Here is a 21,344-nt window from a genome sequence, read left to right as displayed (position 1 = left end):
TTATTGGATCAATTTCACATGACCATACCTGAATGAAATATAATTGTAGTATGCCCAATAATATCTTCAAATGTTCATAGTGATGTAGAATACACAACCAAATGAGCAAGGTGTGCCAGATATATAAAGATGATGAATTATTCGTAGAATTGTGGTGAGAATGTGCCCAAAAAGCTGTCAGAATCATCAGAGGGCTGCATAACCTCGTGACACTGAGAGAGTTTCTTACTGTGACAGACAGGTTTAGGTACTTGGACAAATTTCTAAAATGTTCCATTGTTCCGCTTTAACAATGTCGTAACCAATTTCAGGTTGTTATACATTGGTGTTGATATTAAAACAGTAGTTAGTTGGACCTAGCAATATCATAAACAATTAAAGTTGTTATACAGCTGGTGTTGATAAAACATATGTTTTGTATTCTACCTGGTGATAATAGGCTGCATTTGACTTGACCATAAAACCTCAACCAAAAGATGAACAGTTACTGTAGTTTTAATTGTGCAAATGTGTTAGCCTTGTAGCCTAATTTAATCTTCTTGTGAAGTTATGGTAGGCTGCTAATGTCTTTAAAAAAGGGTCAATTTTGTTCTAGCCCACCCCCTTTCAAAGGCAACTTACCGTCTTCTTATGATATAATCACTGACGCTTTTTATTGTGTAGCTAACATGCATTATGCATTGATTTCGCATAAAGGTGGCAAAGGCATCTGATCCCAATACGAGAAGTTATACATTCCTTTAATACAAGCCAGTAATACATTTTCAAATGCAAATAATCTACCAAATAGCCAGAAAATTACTTCAACCCTCTATAATGTCCTTGTGCTTAAACCTATTCTCAGTCTTTGCCTGGTGAGTCAGGTCTGCTAGATGTGCTTAGTGTGTCAGGTGTGTGAGGGGGGTCAGGTTTTGAGGGACTTTCAGATGTAGGACCTTTGTTTGGTGTGTCAGGTGACTCAGGTGTTTCCTACATGCCCGCCTCCTCTTCCTGTTGATCAGGTTCTTCCTCCCCCTCCTCACACTCAGTTGGTCTTTTCAAACAGCTGTTACACTGAAAGGGCATTATCATAATTTTCACAATTTCACAGTATTATTCCAATCTCATAGTGTGGAAATACATTTTTGACTGCATTGGGCCATTAATATACATTTCAATAATATTTTCTGTTTTTAGTTAGATCTCCCAATCACCTGTACGTGATGCACAGAACTCACCTTTTTGTCACTAACTCTTCGTGGATATCGTGCAATGCTCTCCATGATCTTGATTGTCTTGAGCCAGTCCTCATGCCAGTCCTTAATGCTGTAGTGAGGCTGGCACTGGGTCAGACGAAGAAGGATTAACTGGTTCTCTTTGGTGATACGGAGCCACTCTTGCTGTTGCATCTCTCTGCAGAGACTACCATTACAAGGGAAAAACAGGTTTTCTATTGTGTGTTGGCCATTGAGTTGTGGTGTACAGTAGGATGCTAAGTCTATGAACATGGACATTTTAGGACCTGGTGAAGCCTCCCTGAATGTAAGCATACTACTGCCTCTGCCAAAAGGTCTAGACAATTATGGCACATGTAATGTGTTTGCCTTGTGCAAGTTGAGTGGGTCCACACCTGCTTTAGCTGCAGTGGTGTACAGTACTTAAGTAGTTTTTTGGGGTATCTGTACTTTACTATTTATATATGACAACTTTTACTTCACTACATTCCCCCCCCCCCAAAAAATGTACTTTTTACTCCATACACCCAAAAGTACTCGTTACATTTTGAATGCTTATTAGCAGGACAGAAGAAAGCACTTATCACCAATTCACGCACTTATCAAGAGAACATTCCTGGTCATCCCTACTGCCTCTGATCTGGTGGACTCACTAAACACACATCCTTCGTTTATAAATGATGTCTGGGTGTTGGAAGGTACCCCTAGCTATCCGTAAATTTAAAAAACAAGAAAATGGTGCCATCTGGTTTGCTTAAAGGACAATTCCACCCAAAAACTATATTTTGGTATTTGTTTCATTAGTCCATTGTTGACATATTTCCAAAATGTTTGCTTGTCAGCAATCAAGTTTTCAAGATTTGTAACTTTCAAAATATAGAAATCATCCCCGTATGATGCATTTTGACAAGCAAAACATTTTGGGACTATGTCAACAATGAACTAATGAAACAAATACCAATATATCATTTTTGAGTGGAGTTTTCCTTTAACATAAGGAATTTGAAATTATTTATACTTTTACTTTTGATACTTAAGTATATTTTAGCAATTATATTTACTGTCGATACTTAAGTATATTTAAAACCAAATACTTTTAGATTTTTACTCAAGTAGTATTTTACTGGGTGTCTTTCACTTTTACTTCTATTAAGGTATCTTTACTTTTACTCAAGTATGACAATTGGTTACTTTTTCCACCAGTGTTTAGCTGTTACAAATTAATATTTGTGTCAGCAGTGGGATTTAAAGCCACACCCCTGAAGAGACTGGAGGTAAACACTATACCTTTTGTTTTCATAGTCGTTCCTGTTGTCGATGTGACCAGTAGTCTTCATGATGCGAGATATTTTCTCAAGCAGCATGTTGTTTTCCCTCTGAATTTTGGACATGCTTTGCTCCTCAAGCTTGATGGCGAAACATTAAGAAATAGAGAAAAACAAGTAAAGCCAACCAAAACAGCAACAACAAAATACAAGGTAACAACTGCTAAGGTTGCAATATGCAACATGGAACGTTCAAGGAAAGCCTGGGACAGACTTATTGGTGAGCTTTCTCAAAATGAACATTTCCAGCTCAATAGTTCAGAAAAAGGACTCTTTGCTGGATACATGGTGAAATGACACGACTTAGAGATCCTTTATCACCTTCTGTTTCTTCATTTTGAGGGCAAGATGACCATAGGTTTTAGGTGCAGTTGTGTCGATGGTGGGTTTCGCTGATTTGACCTTGACAAAAAAAAGAACAATGTTAAATGAATATTGTCACTACGTTAAGGATAGCGCCAACATTGTTGTTAGCCTTTGATTTTAGCATCAAAGCAGCTTTCTCTTACCTTTCTCAGATGTATTTCATATGAGGCCTTGTCCCACTTCTGTTGCAGGTATTTGTTTCCAGTGAGAAGCAGTGGCTGGTATGACTGGTGTTGCATGGCTGCAGTACCTGCACTATTGGTCCCAGTCTAACCTCCAGTCAACCTAAGAATTGTCCTACACTGTTATCCCTGACCTGTTGCCTTCTCTATCTACTGCATATGGAGCTCGCTCGGAGAGGTGCTGTTGTTTTTAGTCTGTTTCCTACCACTTCTGATAGCTAGTAGAACCACTGTCAACTGTCAACTTACTGTAACCTACCTCCAGCAAAGCACCGCCGGATGCCCCACACACAGCCTTCTCTGCCTTGCTCAAGTCTAGCCACTGCATACAAAGCTCAGACAGACTGCAGTCTGTTTTCAGCCTGTCATACCCAGGTTGCCATGACAGCAACGGCATAGAGTAGAGATGAATGAACGTCTTCAAACATTCTGCTTGCTTAACAAGTTCCACAAAGGGAGGGAGAGGCATTAGAGGACCTGTTGAAAGAGTGAGAATATAAACGTCTTCATGAGCCTTGTGAAGTGATTCTCCACAAAAAAGTATCCTTTTTTTTTCTACATTGGAAGTCTTCTATTAAATGGTTATGATATAATACAGAAGGTATAAAAATCCCCCTCTGTCTGTGGGCAGAAAGGCATTGTAGTCTATTTTAATTTCTACCTAATATAGAGACCGTCCTTTTTAGTGTTATGACCTTGGATTCAGACCCAAATAGCCAACATATTTATCATGTTTGAAATACTTGAAGTGCGCTTGATTTAGCTTGTCAGGTACAATGGAACCAATGGAATAGTGCGAAAACTGCATTAATACTCAAGTATTTCAAATATTGGAGATATATATTCAACCAATTTCTGCTTGGCTTTTATGTGTCATGCAAGTATGCAGCAAGTGGACTGCCAGCAAGGCCAAGATATTACCCGTTTAAGGTCATAAAATCTTTGAAGTTATTGTTACTGACCCATTTTTACACTCACTCTTATAAATCAAAACAGGCGACGTCGTTTTCATGTAGTTTTCTACTTACTGAAGAGCAACAAGTAATAACCTTATAATAATAATAATAATAATATAATAATAATATGCCATTTAGCAGACGCTTTTATCCAAAGCGACTTACAGTCATGTGTGCATACATTTTTACGTACGGCATATTATTATATATACCTTAGTAACAGTTACCTGGAAGGTAACTGTTATACCTTAGTATACCTTAGTAACAGTTACCTGGAAACTAACATTGCACCAACACTCCCCAGTAAACAAAGCCTATTAACAAAAGCCTCCCAGGGAGGCATTGATGTCATAAATCGCAGATCAAATCTTGATTTTAAACTGAACTCTAATACTTTACCGCTGTAGGCTACTAATAAAGGGGCAATATTTGGGCAAAACACATGGCATTATTTTAAAATAAAAGAATTGTGGTGAAGTGGTACATTTATGGAAACACTTTCTATGAAGCCATATGCGTAATGCCAGCAATTATGAAGCACTATGTTGCTGTATATTATGAGTGATTATGATTATATTCATAATGCATTATGTGTATTGGTATACAGAATTATAAGTCTTTATGTGCGTCTATAACTATGCTTTTACTGCATTATTACTCTATCATAGTGCATTATGAATACATGTATAATGCATTATGCATATAGGCTTCATAGAAAGTGTTACCGAAATGGTAAATGGGCTGATGCTCTGATTTCTGAATTGAGACATTGATAAAACTTCTCATTGAGGCACAGAAACTCCACCTGCTGGTTAAAAGTGGAACTCGCGTTTGTACTCTTCATCAAATGAAAATCTGTCAAACCATAGCCAAATATGAATACATTTATTTATTTGACTAATTTAAAATAGATGGAGTTGTCTCAGCCGAATACAACAATACACACATTAAAAATAATTGAGGATTCAAAACACAAAGTCAACAGACTTATTTCCATTGGCGCTGTTTAAAACCACTTCAGTTCACTGGCATGGCATAACAGTTACTTTAAAATATCATAAAAGTGAAACTATGCTTGAGCATTAGAAATCTAAACATCAACCACAAGTGTGTATCAGATCTATAATTTAAATAGTGGATGTATTACATAACATACTAGTAATATGACAGTGTCATGTCAGAAGTTTCACCAGGTCACTTTGCAGACGCTCAGTGAACATATCAAAAAGATTAGGGAAATCCCTTGAGATTCTCCTCTGCAGCTAAACCTTTGATTCACAAGGCCATGTTCAATGTTTGACACCTCCCCATGGACACCAACCAGGGCCAATTAATGATCCCCCCACTGCAGCCCATCTCCCTACACTGCTGAAGGAGCACTCATTAATGAATTTTGCGCTTTCAAATGTTTCCCGTCTAATTTGTTGCTTTGTTGTGTAAGGGGAGACATGCATTTCTGCACACAACAGAGTGGGTTCTGTCTCTTTCTTCCCAACCTGGGACACAAACTCCAGTAACCTCTGCACAATAAGACAACATATTCCAGAGGCGCTGTCAATACCACTGACCATGAAAAGCCAATTTACAACCTACTTCAGGTCTGAGGAAGACCATAGGGATGCTAACTTAGCCATCCGCTAAGTTGGCTAAAATGGCAGCTATAAGGGTAATGAAGTATATATTGTCTCCCGAGTGGCGCAGTGTTCTAAGGCACTGCATCGCAGTGCTAGCTGTGCCACTAGAGATCCTGGTTCGAATCCAGGCTCTGTCGTAGCCGGCCGCGACCGGGAGACCCATGGGGCGGCGTGCACAATTGGCCCAGCGTCGTCCAGGGTAGGGGAGGGATTTGGCCGGCAGGGGATGTAGCTCAGTTGGTAGAGCATGGCGTTTGCAACGCCAGGGTTGTGGGTTCGATAAAATAATGTATGCACTAACTGTAAGTCGCTCTGGATAAGAGCGTCTGCTAAATGACTAAAATGTAAAAATGTAAAAATAATAAAAGTGGGCAGTTATCTGTTTGTGGGTCTCTCTCTCTGTCCTCCCCTCTCCTTATTTCTTTAAAGACCTATTATCCACAGTAGAGTTCTATGTGCTCTTTGATAAAGATATTTCCATCAGCAGCACAAATCACACAGCAGTTGTTTGTTTTCTTGGCCCTGACACATAGATTCTTCTGCATAGCAACTTAACAACGCAGCAGTTAAATATGATTACACCCAGAGAGACAGCCAACTACAGTATATCAGGTATACAGGTCCTTAAGACAAGCAGCTAGAATCTGATTGTCATTTCACCCTGGTTACTTATTAAAACCTAATGTTTTTCATTCACAAATTGGGTCTTTGTATAACAGGTTAGATAAAGCAATTGGTTTGATTGTTTTGCATGTTGTCATGTCCATGTGTGTAGGGAGAGAGAGAGATGGGGATGTTATGTTCAGGCATATCGCTCAAGATTGATGTCTGTTCATGTCCTGAGGACATTGGGAAATGCCTTCAAAACCAGCCACTAGGGGCAACAGTGAGCGCTATTACCATCACTGTGGATTGGGGTGGCAGATATATAAAGCCCCATGACTCCAGATCTGAAAGTCCCATGTTCAATTCCAGTGGTAGACACACATTTTTTCTTTTTTGGTTTTAACTCCTATCCCAAACCTTAACCCTTAACTTAACCATTCAGAATGAATGCCTAAACGTAATGTTTTAACCCTATACAAAACCTTAACCATTAACTTCTAAGTTTTACTTTTGGAGAAATGGAGCGATGCTGAGCAGGATGAGTCAACAGGGTTTTAAAAACTCTTCGAAATTTGACGTTAGGAGAAACGTAGATAAATGTCAGAATCTGAAGTCAAATGGGTAAAACCGTGAGATCTTGTTGGTTATGTTAGGCTGAACCTCAGAGGTCTCTGAGGTGGAAATGTTCTGTTGCGTCACTGTGGGAGTGAATTTCAGCCAGGGGAGGTAGGGCGGCAGGTAGCCAGCGGTTAAGAGCGTTGGGCCAGTAACCAAAAGATAGTTGGTTTGAATCCCAAGCCGACTTGGTGAAAAATCTTTTGATGTGCCCTTGAGCAAGGCACTTAACCCTAATTGCTCCTGTAAGTCACTCTGGACAAGAACGTCTGCTAAATGACAAAAATGTTTTAAAAAATGGGAGACCAGTGTCTCTCAAGGAATAGACACAGGCAGCATGAGCTCAGAAAAGCCACTCTCCTTAAACATAGAGCCACATGTGCAGAAAATACCCTCACACAATGTGTGAGATCTATTCCTGACCTTGGGTGTGAACTCTCAGGGCCTAATGAGCAACAGCTATAAGGACAAATTGAGTTTTGACATACCTTTAGGCAGCTTACAATCATGCTTGCATACTTTTCAAATGGATGGCCCCATCAGGAATTGAACCCATGATCCTGGCATTGCAAGCACCATGCTCAACCAGCTGAGCCACCCAGCACCACTGTATGTCGCTCAATAATCTTCTAAAATGAGACTTAAAGAATGGTAAAACGTGTCCCATATGATACTAAAAGTTTCCTCCATGAACTATGCTCCAGTAGGACTAAAAGGCCCAAATGCAGTGCATTCGGAAAGTACTCAAACCCCTTGACCTTTTCCACATTTTGTTACATTACAGCCTTATTCTAAAATGTATTAAATTGTATTTTTTCCAACTCATCAATCTACACACAATACCCCATAATGACAAAGCAAAAAACTGTTTCTAGACATTTTTGCAAATGTATTAAAAATAAAAAACAGATATCAAATGTACATAAGTATTCAGACCCTTTACTCAAATCAAATCTTATTTGTCACGTACACGTGTTTAGCAGATGTTATTGCGGGTGTGGCGAAATGCTTGTGTTTCTAGCTCCGACAGTGCTGTAATATCTAACAAGTAATATCTAACAATTTCACAACATATACTCAATACACACAAATCTAAGTAAGGAATGGAATAAAGAATATATACATATATGGACAAGCAATGACAGAGCGGCATGGGCTAAGATACAGTAGAATATTATAGAATACAGTATATACATATGAGATGAATAATGCAAGATATGTAAACATTATTAACGTGACTAGTGTTCCATTTCTTAAAGTTGCCAGTGATTTCAATAGGCAGCAGCAGCCTGTAATGTGCTAGTGATGGCTATTTAACAGTCTCATGGCCTTGAGATAGAAGCTGTTTTTCATTCTCTCTGTCCCAGCTTTGATGCACCTGTACTGACCTCGCCTTCTGGATGATAGCGGGGTGAACAGGCAGCGGCTCGGGTGGTTGATGTCCTTGATGATCTTTTTGGCCTTCCTGTGACATTGGGTGCTGTGGGTGTCCTGGAGGGCAGGTAGTTTGCCACCGGTAATGCGTTCGGCAGACCGCAGCACTGTCTGGAGAGCCCTGCGGTTGGGGGCGGCGCAGTTGCTGTACCAGGCGGTGATACAGCCCAACAGGATGCTCTCAATTGTGCATCTGTAAAAGTTTGTGAGGGTTTTAGGTGCCAAGCAAAATTTCTTCAGCCTCCTGAGGTTGAAGAGGCTCTGTTGCGCCTTCTTCACCACACTGTCTGTGTGGGTGGACCATTTTAGTCAGTCAGTGATGTGTATGCCAAGGAACTTGAAGCTTTCCACCTTCTCCACTGCGGTCCCGTCGATGTGGATAGTGGGCAGCACCTTCTGCTGTTTCCTGAAGTCCACGATCATCTCCTTTGTTTTGTTGACATTGAGTGAGATGTTATTTTCCTGGCACCACACTCCCAGAGCCCTCACCTCCTCCCTGTAGGCTGTCTTGTCATTGTTGGTAATCAAGCCTACTACTGTTGTGTCGTCTGCAAACTTGATGATTGAGTTGGAGGCGTGCTTGGCCACGCAGTCATGGGTTAACAGGGAGTACAGGATGGGTCTGAGCACGCACCCTTGTGGGGCCCCAGTGTTGACGATCAGCGAAGTGGAGATGTTGTTTCCTACCTTCACCACCTGGGGGGCGGCTCGTCAGGAAGTCCAGGACCCAGTTGCACAGGGCGGGGTTCAGACCCAGGGCCTCGAGCTTAATGATGATCTTGGAGGGTACTATGGTGTTGAATGCTGAGCTATAGTCAATGAACAGCATTCTTACATAGGTATTCCTCTTGTCCAGATGGGAAAGGGCAGTGTGCAGTGTGATGGCGATTGCATCGTCTGTGGATCTATTGGGGCGGTAAGCAAATTGAAGTGGGTCTAAGGTGACAGGTAAGGTAGAGGTGATATGATCCTTGACTAGTCTCTCAAAGCATTTCATGATGACAGAGGTGAGTGCTATGAGGTGATAGTCATTTAGTTCAGTTACCTTTGCTTTCTTGGGTACAGGAACAATGGTGGCCATCTTGAAGCATGTGGGGACAGCAGACTGGGATAAGGAGAGATTGAAAATGTCTGTAAACACACTAGCCAGCTGGTCTGTGCATGCTCTGAGGCCGCGGCTAGGGATGCCGTCTGGGCCGGCAGCCTTGTGGGTGTTAACATGCTTAAATTTCTTACTCACGTCGCCCATGGAGAAGGAGAGCCCACAGTCCTTGGTAGTGGGCCGCGTCGGTGGCACTGTGTTATCCTCAAAGCGGGCGAAGAAGGTGTTTAGCTTGTCTGGAAGCGAGACGTCGGTGTCGGCAACGTGGCTGGTTTTCCTTTTGTACAACTGGACCTCTACTTCTCCACCATCAGCGGTCGAGAATTCTAGCAGCCCGAGTACAACAGTCGATATGTTGATAGAACTTCGGCAGCCTAGTCCTCAAATTTGCTTTGTTAAAATCCCGGCTACAAAAAACGCAGCCTCAGGATATGTGGTTTCCAGTTTGCATAAAGTCCAGTGAAGTTCTTTGAGGGCCGTCGTGGTATTGGCTTGAGGGGGGATATACATGGCCATGACTATAACCAAATAAAATTATCTTGGGAGATAATGCGGTCGGCATTTGATTGTGAGGTATTCTAGGTCAGGTGAACAAAAGGACTTGAGTTCCTGTATGTTACTACAATTACACCATGAGTCGTTAATCGTGAAACAAAAATCTCCGCCCTTCTGCTTCCCGGAGAGATATTTATTTCTGTCTGCGCGATGAACTGAGAACTCATCTGGCTGGACCGACGTTCATCTTTCCCTCGATCCTGACTAGACTCCCAATCCCTGCCTCTGAAAAACATCCCCACAGCATGATGCTGCCACCACGATGCTTCACCGTAGGGATGGTGCCAGGTTTCCTCCAGACGTGAGGCTTGGCATTCAGGCCAAATAGTTCAATCTTGGTTTGATCAGACCAGAGAATCTTGTTTCTCATGGTTTGAGAGTCCTTTAGGTGGCTTTTGACTAACTTCAAGCGGGCTGGCATGTGCCTTTTACTGAGGAGTGGCTTCCGTCTGGCCACTCTACCATAAAGGCCTGATTGGTGGAGTACTGCAGAGATGGTTGTCCTTTTGAAGGTTCCCCCATCTCTACAGAGAAAATCTGGAGCTCTGTCAGAGTGACCATCGGGTTCTTGGTCACCTTCCTGACCAAGGCCCTCCTCCCACGATTGCTCAGTTTGGCCGGGCGGTTCCAAACTTCTTCCAGTTAAGAATGATGGAGGCCACTGTGTTCTTGAGGACCTTCAATGGTGCAGAAATGTTTTGGTACCCTTCCCCAGATCTGTGTGTCGACACAATCCTGTCTCTAAGCTCAAAGGACAATTCCTTCGACCTCATTGCTTAGTTTTTGCTCTGACATGCACTGTCAACTGTGGGACATTATATAGACAGGTGTGTGCTTTCCAAATCATGTCCAATCAATTGAATTTACTACAGGTGGACTCCAATCAAGTTGTAGAAACATCTCAAGGATGATCAATGGAAACAGGATGCACCTGAGCTCAATTTCGAGTCTCATAGCAAAGGGTCTGAATACTTATGTAAATAAGATATTTCTGTTTTTAATTTTTAATGCATTTGCAAAAAATTCTAATAACCTGTTTTCGCTATGTCATTATGGGGGTACTGTGTGTAGATTGATGAGGAAAAAATCGATTTCATCAATTTTAGAATACGGCTGTAACGTAACAAAATGTGGAAAAAGTGAAGGGGTCTGAATGCTTTCCGAATGCAATGTAAGTTCAGAACTTTTGTGAAACAGAATAGTTAAAAATATATTTCAAATAAAAATCTAATTGGATGTACAGGACTAATTTACAAACAAAATATAACTATTGTAAAATAGATTGTATCCATAAAGTGTGTATAAGCTGGAAGTAGAAGCCTAAGTGTTGTTGTTCATTAGTTTACTCCAATTAGGGGAGGGGTGGTAGGGTTAGCAGATAATAATAAAGGAACATATTTTTAAAATATATATGTGTATAAATATATACTGTACCAGTCAAAAGTGTGGACACACCTACTCATTCAAGGGTTTTTCTTTATTTTTACTATTTTCCACATTGTAGAATAATAGTGAAAATATCAAAACTATGAAATAACACATATGGAATCATATATTTTATGTTTTATATTCTTCAAAGTAGCCACCCTTTGCCTTGATGACAGCTTTGCACACTCTTGGCATTTCCTCAACCAGCTTCATGAGGAATGCGTTTTCAACAGACCTGAAGGAGTTCCCACATATGCTGAGCAATTGTTGGCTGCTTTTCCTTCACTCTGCGGTCCAACTCATCCCAAACCATCTCAATTGGGTTAAGGTCGGGTGATTGTGGAGGCCAGGTCATCTGATGCAGCACTCCATCACTCTCCTTGGTCAAATAGCCCTTACATAGCTTGGAGGTGTGTTGATTCATTGTCCTGTTGAAAAACAAATGATAGTGCCACTAAGAGCAAACCAGATGGGATGGCATATCGCTGCAGAATTCTTTGGTAGCCATGCTGGTTAAGTGTGCCTTGAATTCTAAATAAAGGACACATTTCCACTGGTCTAATGTCCATTGCTCGTGTTTTTTGGCCCAAGCAGGTCTCTTTTTCTTATTGGTGTCCTTTAGTAGTGGTTTCTTTGCAGCAATTCGACCATGAAGGCCTAATTCACACAGTCCCCTCTGAACAGTTGATGTTGAGATGTGTCTGTGACATGAACTCTGTGAAGCATTTATTTGGGCTGTAATTTCTGAGGCTGGTAACTGTAATGAGTTACCTCTGCAGCAGAGGTAACTCTGGGTCTTCCATTCCTGTGGCGGTCCTTATGAGAGCCAGTTTCATCATAACGCTTGATGGTTTTTGCGACTGCACTTGAAGAAACTTTCAAAGTTCTTGAAATGTTCCGTATTGACTGACCTTCATGTCTTAAAGTAATGATGGACTGTCGTTTCTCTTTGCTTATTTGAGCTGTTCTTGACATAATATGGACTTGGTCTTTTACCAAATAGAGCTATCTTCTGTATCCCCCCCCCCCCCACACACACACACACACACACACCTTGTCACAACACAACTGGTTGGTTCAAACGCATTAAGAAGGAAATAAATTCCACAAATTAACTTTTAAAAAGGCACACGTGTTAATTGAAATTCTTTCCAGGTGACTACCTCATGAAGCTGGTTGAGAGAATGCCAGGATTGTGCAAAGCTGTCATCATGGCAAAGGGTGGCTATTTGAAGAATCTCAAATATAAAATATATTTTGATTTGTTTAACACTTTTTTGGTTACTACATGATTCCATATGTGTTATTTCATAGTTTTTTATGTCTTCACTATGATTCTACAATGTAAAACATTTTAAAAATAAAGAAAAACCGTTGAATGAGTAGGCGCGTCCAAACTTTTAACTGGCAGTGTATATAAATATATATTTACAAAAAAAAATATGGGGGATTGGAAATGATGCAGACAATTACGTTGATGGAAGCTACAATCTATCTGCAATATGAAAGCTGATCTACCCCCTAAAAAAATATTTAAAAAAAGAACATGCTGTAGGTCTTGTAACTGCTTGTTACATTCAGTATGCTTTGTGGACTTCACCGGACAGATTTTGCTCTCCGGATTGTGTTTAAACACAGGTGTGGTTGATTTTATTCTGCCACTGTCTTCTTATTGTCTCGGCCTTAGGCCTATTTTTCACAGTGGCAAGGCATATGAACTAACATGTTATAGAGCAAACAACGCAATTATCACAACACATAGGTTGTAATATGGCTATATTTTACTGGCTTGGCTTCCCCATTGATTTTACCCACGCACCGCTTCCGATAAATAAGCAAGTCTCTGTTGACACACCCATGGTGATTTGTGCCTTAATGACGATGCCCTTTCCTCCAGTGATTCTCTTTCCTCACTAGTCCTGCTGCGCTATGTCCTCATTGGGAGCTCGGTGTACACAATCTCGTGTTCATTAGGCAGAAAATGGGCGAAATCTAATGCAGGGTTTCCCAAACTCGGTCCTGGGGCCCCCCCTTGGTGCACGTTTTGTTTTTTGCCCTAGAACTACACAGCTGATTCAAATAACCAACTCATTATCAAGCTTTGATTATTTGAATCAGCTGTGTAGTGCTACGGCAAAAACCAAAACATGCACAAAGGGGGGGCCCCAGAACCTAGTTTGGGAAACCCTGATCTAATGGATGAATTAATTGAATATTAAATAAAGAAGATAAAGAAGATAAAGAAGATGGCTGCCTTTTTGCAAGCGCCGACCCAACTTTGCTATTTTGTGATTCTTTTGTCATTTATTTAGACTTTATTTTCAAGAAATGTTTCCTCTATCATTTCTTACAACCGACAATAACTTTTGAACATTAGCTCGGCAGTTACTTACCTCAATTCCGGCTTCAACTTCGACTCATCTGCCCTGGGCTCTTTCTGCAATTCCGACAAAATTTTCGGGCTACCCAAGAGGAAACGCCAACATTAAAGAGGCAAGAGAGGGGGGATCCTGGCAAGATTCAGGCGAAGGGAGAACATGCCACCTCTTCCCCCTATTCTACAGTCACTTGATAATAAGAGGGATGACCTCCAATCGCAGATTTGCTACCAACGGGACTCTCAAAACTATTCTCTGCTGTTCTGAAACATGGCTCTCGGACAAGATACCCCCCATGGCTATCCAACTTGATGGATTCTCGATTCACCGTGCAGACAGGACGGTGGAGTCGGGAAAATTGGGGTGGGGGGGTTGCCTCTTCATCAACAACAACTGGTGTGCTCACTTGACGACCCTTACACTCCCGAGGGAGTTTTCAGCTGTTATCATGACTGTTGTATACATTCCACCTCAGGACAAGAAAAATAACAACCTGGCTCTTAACGGATTGTACTCTGCAACTGGATCCTGGACTTCCTGATGGGTCGACCCCAGGTGGTGAGGGTAGGCAACCTCACCTCTGCCACACTGACCCTCAACACAGGGGCCCCAAAGGGGTGTGTGCTTAGTCCCCTCCTGTACTCCCTGTTCACACAGAACTCCAACACCATCATCAAGTTTGCTGACGACACGACGGTGGTAGGCCTGATCACCGGCGATGATGAGACAGCCTACAGGGAGGAGGTCAGTGACCTGGCAGTGTGGTGCTGGAACAACTACCTCTCCCTCAACGTCAGTAAGACCAAGGAGCTGATCGTGGACTACAGGAAACGGGTGGGGGGAATGAGCACGTCCACATCAACGGAGCTGCAGTGGAGCAGGTCGAAAGCTTCAAGTTTCTCTGTGTCCAAATCACTAAGAACTTAAAATGGTCCACACAAGTGCACAGTCGTGAAGAAGGCGCAACAGCGCCTCTTCCCCCTCAGGAGGTAGAAAAGGTTTGGCCCTCAAATCCTCAAAAAGTTCTTAAGCTTGACTGGCTGCATCACTGCTTGGTATGGCAATAGCACCGCCCTATATCGCATGGCGCTACAGAGGGGGGTGTGGATAGCCCAGTACCTCACTGGGACCGAGCTCCCTGCCATCCAGGACCTCTATATCAGGCAGTGTGAAAGGAAGGCGCGGAAAGTCGTTAAAGACTCCAACCACCCAAGCCATAGACTGTTCTCTCTGCTTCCGCATGGCAAGCAGTAACGGTGCATCAAGTCTGACACCAACAGGCTCCTGAACAGCTTTTAGCCCCACGCTATAAGGCTGCTAAATAGCTAACTAAATGGCTACACAGACTATCTGAGATGACCCTTGTATTTTATCTCTATGCACACTTACAGGGCCCTACACACTTACTCACACTGACACTCCAGCACAAATACAAACACACACATCATGCACATACATTTATACTGACTACAAACACGCACGCACACCCACTCACATACAATCATCATATACAGTGGGGGAAAAAAGTATTTAGTCAGCCACCAATTGTGCAAGTTCTCCCACTTAAGAAGATGAGTGAGGCCTGTAATTTTCATCATAGACACACGTCATAAATACACGTCAACTATGACAGACAAAATGAGCATTTTTTTCTCCAGAAAATCACATTGTAGGATTTTTAATGAATTTATTTGCAAATTATGGTGGAAAATAAGTATTTGGTCAATAACAAAAGTTTCTCAATACTTTGTTATATAGCCATTGTTGGCAATGACACAGGTCAAACGTTTTCTGTAAGTCTTCACAAGGTTTCACACACTGTTGCTGGTATTTTGGCCCATTCCTCCATGCAGATCTCCTCTAGAGCAGTGATGTTTTGGGGCTGTCGCTGGGCAACACGGACTTTCAACTCCCTCCAAAGATTTTCTATGGGGTTGAGATCTGGAGACTGGCTAGGCCACTCCAGGACCTTGAAATGCTTCTTACGAAGCCACTCCTTCGTTGCCCGGGCAGTGTGTTTGGGATCATTGTCATGCTGAAAGACCCAGCCACGTTTCATCTTCAATGCCCTTGCTGATGGAAGGAGGTTTTCACTCAAAATCTCAAAATACATGGCCCCATTCATTCTTTCCTTTACACGGATCAGTCGTCCTGGTCCCTTTGCAGAAAAACAGCCCCAAAGCATGATGTTTCCACCCCCATGCTTCACAGTAGGTATGGTGTTCTTTGGATGCAACTCAGCATTCTTTGTCCTCCAAACACGACGAGTTGAGTTTTTACCAAAAAGTTCTATTTTGGTTTCATCTGACCATATGACATTCTCCCAATCCTCTTCTGGATCATCCAAATGCACTCTAGCAAACTTCAGATGGGCCTGGACATGTACTGGCTTAAGCAGGGGGACACGTCTGGCACTGCAGGATTTGAGTCCCTGGTGGCGTAGTGTGTTACTGATGGTAGGCTTTGTTACTTTGGTCCCAGCTCTCTGCAGGTCATTCACTAGGTCCCCCCATGTGGTTCTGGGATTTTTGCTCACCGTTCTTGTGATCATTTTGACCCCACGGGGTGAGATCTTGCGTGGAGCCCCAGATCGAGGGAGATTATCAGTGGTCTTGTATGTCTTCCATTTCCTAATAATTGCTCCCACAGTTGATTTCTTCAAACCAAGCTGCTTACCTATTGCAGATTCAGTCTTCCCAGCCTGGTGCAGGTCTACAAATTTGTTTCTGGTGTCCTTTGACAGCTCTTTGGTCTTGGTCATAGTGGAGTTTGGAGTGTGACTGTTTGAGGTTGTGGACAGGTGTCTTTTATACTGATAACAAGTTCAAACAGGTGCCATTAATACAGGTAACGAGTGGAGGACATAGGAGCCTCTTAAAGAAGAAGTTACAGGTCTGTGAGAGCCAGAAATCTTGCTTGTTTGTAGGTGACCAAATACTTATTTTCCACCATAATTTGCAAATAAATTCATTAAAAATCCTACAATGTGATTTTCTGGATTTTTTTTCCTCAATTTGGCCTTACAGGCCTCTCTCATCTTTTTAAGTGGGAGAACTTGCACAATTGGTGGCTGACTAAATACTTTTTTCCCCCACTGTATTTGTTGCATTATTTGTTCTGTCGTTTCTGGAGGATTAAATTGAAATTGCTACCAACTTTCTATGGCTTGTTTTAGAAATAGTGATATTTGGGAGATGATTTCCTTTTCAAATAACTGAAAGTGAGAGGTTGTAATCTGAATAAAGGGAAAAAGGCCATTCTTGAACATTGGGTGAGACAATCTTACTAATTTGCTAGAGAACCAGTTCGGATTTAAGTATAACTTTTGTATGACTGAAGCTTTTAGTGATAGGTCTAATGCTTTAATATTTAATAATTTCTGTCCGCTGAATTCATATTCATTATATAAATAGGCCCGTTTAATTTTGTCTGGCTTGCTGTTCCAAATAAAATGGAATATTTTTTTCTCGTAGAATTTTAAAAACTGTTCGCTAGGCGTAGGCAAGACCATAAGCAAATAGGTAAACTGGGATAATACTAAAGAGTTAATCAGGGTGATTTTTCCACAAATTGACAGGTATTTACCTTTCCATGGTAGCAAGATCATATCTATTTTTGCTAACTTTCTATTAACATTTATTGGAGTGAGATCATTTATTTCATTTTGGAAATGTATTCCGAGTATATCCACATCACCATCAGACCATTTTATTGGTAAACTACATGGTAATGTAAATTTTTAATTTTTTAGTGATCCAATACGTAATATAGTACATTTATCATAATTTGGTTGTAATCCAGAGAGGTTAGAAAATGTATCTAGATCCTCAATGAGGCTGTGGAGGGATTCAAGTTGTGGATTTAAAAGAAAACATGAATCATCAGCATACAATGACACCTTTGTTTTTAAGCCCTGGATTTCTAATCCCTTGATATTATTGTTGGATCTGATTTTAATAGCTAACATCTCGATGGCCATAATAAATAGATATGCAGATAGTGGACAACCTTGTTTCACTCCTCTTGACAGTTTAACATTTTTATGAGAAATAGCCATTATTTACTATTTTACACCTAGGGTTACTATACATGATTTTAACCCATTTTATAAAAGATTCTCCAAAATTGAAATGCTCCAGGCATTTATATATAAACCCCAGTCGTACTTTATCAAATGCCTTTTCGAAGTCTGCTATGAATAGCAGGCCTGGTTTCCCAGATTTTTCATAGTGTTCTAGTACTTGCCTTGTATTATCTCCAATGTATCTTCCATGTAAAAAACCTGTCTGATTTAGAATGAATAATGTCCGACACTACCTTTTTAATTCTATGGGCTATACATTTTGCTAGAATATTTGCATCACAACAATTTTTTAAATGGACTGGATCTTTATATTTTCCATTGGTATCCTGTTTCAGTAATAATGAAATCAGACCTTCTTCTTGAGTGTCTGATAATCTCACCATTTACATAGGAGTGGTTAAAACATGCTAATAACGGTCCTCTGAGTATATCAAAAAAGGTTTGGTATACTTCGACTGGTATGCCATCCAACCCTGGAGTTTTCCCGGACTTAAAATCTTTAATTGCATCCAGAAGTTCCTCCTCTGTAATTTCACCTTCACATGAGTCTTTCTGTATGAATGTTAATTTTACATTATCAATAGAAAAAATATCTCTACAATTAGCTTCAGTTAGAGGAGATGGAGGCGACTGAAACGAAAACATATGCTTAAAGTTTGTTTCCTCCTAGAAAATATAATTTGGTCATTTGTAACCAGTTTCAGTAAATTATTTTTGGTAGCATTCCTATATTGAAGATTTAAAAAGAATTTGGTGCATTTTTCCACATATTCCATCCAGTTTGCTTTATTTTTATAATATATTACACTTGACCTTTCTTGAATAAGTTTCTCCATTTCTTTTTGTTTTTCCTCCAATTTATTCTGAGCCTCTATGTTACAGTTTTTATTGCTATCTATCTGTTCTGTTAGACCTTCAATTTCCTTTGATAGTGTGGACTCGTTTGACCTAAATTGCTTTTGTTTTCGAGATGAGTACTGAATTGCATGGCCTCTAAAGGCACATTTAAAGGTGTCCAATACAATAAGGGGATTTGCTGTACCTATGCTATGTCGGAAAAAATCAGTTATAAATTCCTCTGTCCTAGTTAAAAACAAGTTATCATCCAATAGGCTTTGATAAAAGTTCCAATATCCTCGCCCACGTGGAAATTCATTAAGAGTAATGTATATGCCAATTATATGATGGTCCGACCACATTCCCCTATCAACACTTTTTAAATGTTTGGTGCCAACGAGACTGACATAAGAAAGAAGTAAAGACGACTAGCTTGATTGTGTCTCCGCCATGTATATCTCACTAGATCAGGATATTTAAGCCTCCATATATCTACTAGTTCTAATGTATCCATGACATTCACTATTTCCTTAAGAGCATGAGGGTGATTGTTTGTAGTGTGATTTCCTTTACGGTCCATTGAGCTATTTAAAATGGTATTATAATCTCCCACCATAATAATAGAGACTTGAATTGCTTGCAGGGTTGATAATTTATTATATATATTGTCAAAGAAGTGTGGATCATCATTATTTGGTCCATAAAGGTTAATGAGCCATATCTGTTTATGGTCCAATAACATATTTAAAATAATCCATCTACCTTGCGTATCTGTTTGAACAATTTGCACATTCAGATCGAAATTACTGTTAATTAATATCATCACCCCTTTTGAATTTCTTTGCCCATGGGAGAAGTATATTTCGCCCCCCCCATTCCATTTTACACACAACTTAATCTAGAATTGTTGAATGAGTTTCATGTAAACAATAGATATTATATTCCTTCTCTTTGAGCCATGTAAATATTGTTCTTATTTTGTTATCTGCTAATCCATTACAATTATTACTGGCTATACTTATTTCACCATATACCATAATGAGATACAAGTTTCAAATCTATTTATCATTATATATGTTTGTAAATTTACCAATAAAAAATACCATAGTGATTGAGTGTCCATATAGCTGTACCATGATATTTGCATTGCTACTAAGTAACCCTCCAATTGTTCTCCACTATTTCCCCCGCTAAAGCCCCTCCCTGTGTGTTTGTCTATTTGTGTGTAAGTGGGCATTTCGGAGCCTTCACCTATGACTCGACTCGTATCAGCGTTTCATCTGCTAGCTGCTCCTCAGTCCAAAGCGGTGCCAATTACATGGCCCTCTCCTATTGGTGGAGAGCTGGGCCAAAGGCATTCTGGTTGAGTTGTGGGGTGAAGGGGACCGGATGGTTTTAACAGCATTTGTTTTCTTCTTCGGGGGTGCACTGTGGGCCTGGTCTGTTCTTCCTTGTAATCAGCAGTATAGGGTTTACTTTCTACAAAGGCCAAATCGGACTGAGAGAGAGTAAAGACTGATGATAGTTATCACTACCCAGCGGGATAAAATTATTGCAATGACGTCATTATGACGTGTTCAATGACGGCATGGTCAGGTTGTATACTGGTTGTATAAGGATGTTTTGTTAACGTCTTTTTAGCAACCAAAAAAAAAGATTAGGACATCAAATCAACTTCTAATATTGGTGACTGTTTAATTGACCTGTCAACAAATGTGAAATTCAACTTCAAATAAACTAACCCTTGAAATCCTGTTGTTGATTTGTGATTGAAGTCTGGTAAGAATGAAATCTGGTTAGAATGTATGTTGACCACTTTTTGTGAATTCAACCGCAAAATCCATTGACTTATGTTGATAGAACAGTGAAAAAATTATTCTGCTCACTTTCTATTTTGTATGCAAAAAACAAACCTAAGAGAATAAACATTTACTTACGAGCACAGCCCTCAAACAACCCCATACATCAGCGTTTACAGTCAAACAGTAAAACACAGACCAATCAGGCCATTTCCTTGCACCTTACCTTTCTCTCTCCAGTTCCGGAAAGCTTGCTCTCTCTTTCTCTCTCTCCCCGTCAGGGAGAAATATGCTGTTACAATAAAATCCCACCAGGGACCCCCTGCCTCCCAGCTCCAGCCTAGGCAATCTAAAACCGGTATTCTAATGATGGCCGACACAATAAACAGGGGATATCCTCCAGGGTGCGATGATACTTTGCATTAAGTAGATTGATTGATAGGGGCGTTAGCATGAGAGGCCTCTACAAAAAAAAGGTGCTGTCTAGAATCTAAAAGGGTTCTTCGGCTCTCCCCATAGGAGAACCCTTTGAAGAACCCTTTTTGGTTCCAGGTAGAACCCCTTTGGTTCCAGGTAAGACCATTTCCCAAGAGGATTATATATGGAAGTCAAAAATGGCAACCAAAAATGGTTCTACCTGGAACCAAATAGGGCTCTTATGGGGACAGCCGACGAACCCTTTTGGAACCCTTTTTTCTAAGAGTGTAGTAGTGCTGTAGAGCCTGTAGTGAACAGCTCAAGGGGTTGTGATTAGACCACTGTCATGGTCTGACCACACACACACACACACACATTCACACACGCATGTATGCACAAACATGCGTACACA

The 21,344-nt window shown here is 40.8% G+C and overlaps 1 protein-coding gene across 1 annotated transcript; it reads right to left on the bottom strand.

Annotated features, from left to right (window-relative positions):
• Positions 1 to 707: 707 nt before the first annotated feature.
• Positions 708 to 3,408, bottom strand: LOC121536212. Its single transcript, XM_041843483.2, has 5 exons — positions 3,049 to 3,408; positions 2,861 to 2,941; positions 2,502 to 2,620; positions 1,218 to 1,401; positions 708 to 1,053 (listed from the first exon to the last, which is right to left on the bottom strand). Exons 1-5 carry the CDS (start codon positions 3,142 to 3,144, stop codon positions 970 to 972), a joined length of 564 nt encoding a protein of 187 aa, XP_041699417.1. The 5' UTR covers positions 3,145 to 3,408; the 3' UTR covers positions 708 to 969.
• Between the last annotated feature and the right edge of the window lie 17,936 nt (positions 3,409 to 21,344).

The sequence above is a fragment of the Coregonus clupeaformis genome, chromosome 23 (assembly GCF_020615455.1).
Source record: "Coregonus clupeaformis isolate EN_2021a chromosome 23, ASM2061545v1, whole genome shotgun sequence".
Classification (NCBI taxonomy): Eukaryota; Metazoa; Chordata; class Actinopteri; order Salmoniformes; family Salmonidae; genus Coregonus; species Coregonus clupeaformis.
This window is presented reverse-complemented; position numbering and strand designations above follow the sequence as displayed.

Excerpts from the sequence above, each read along its gene's own strand:
- LOC121536212 (XM_041843483.2), bottom strand. The coding sequence starts at position 3,144 with ATGCAACACCAGTCATACCAGCCACTGCTTCTCACTGGAAACAAATAC. Across the intron at positions 1,402-2,501 it reads AACGACTATGAAAACAAAAG|TCTCTGCAGAGAGATGCAAC; the intron begins GTATAGTGTTTA and ends TTGTAATGGTAG. Across the intron at positions 1,054-1,217 it reads GAAGAGTTAGTGACAAAAAG|TGTAACAGCTGTTTGAAAAG; the intron begins GTGAGTTCTGTG and ends ATGCCCTTTCAG.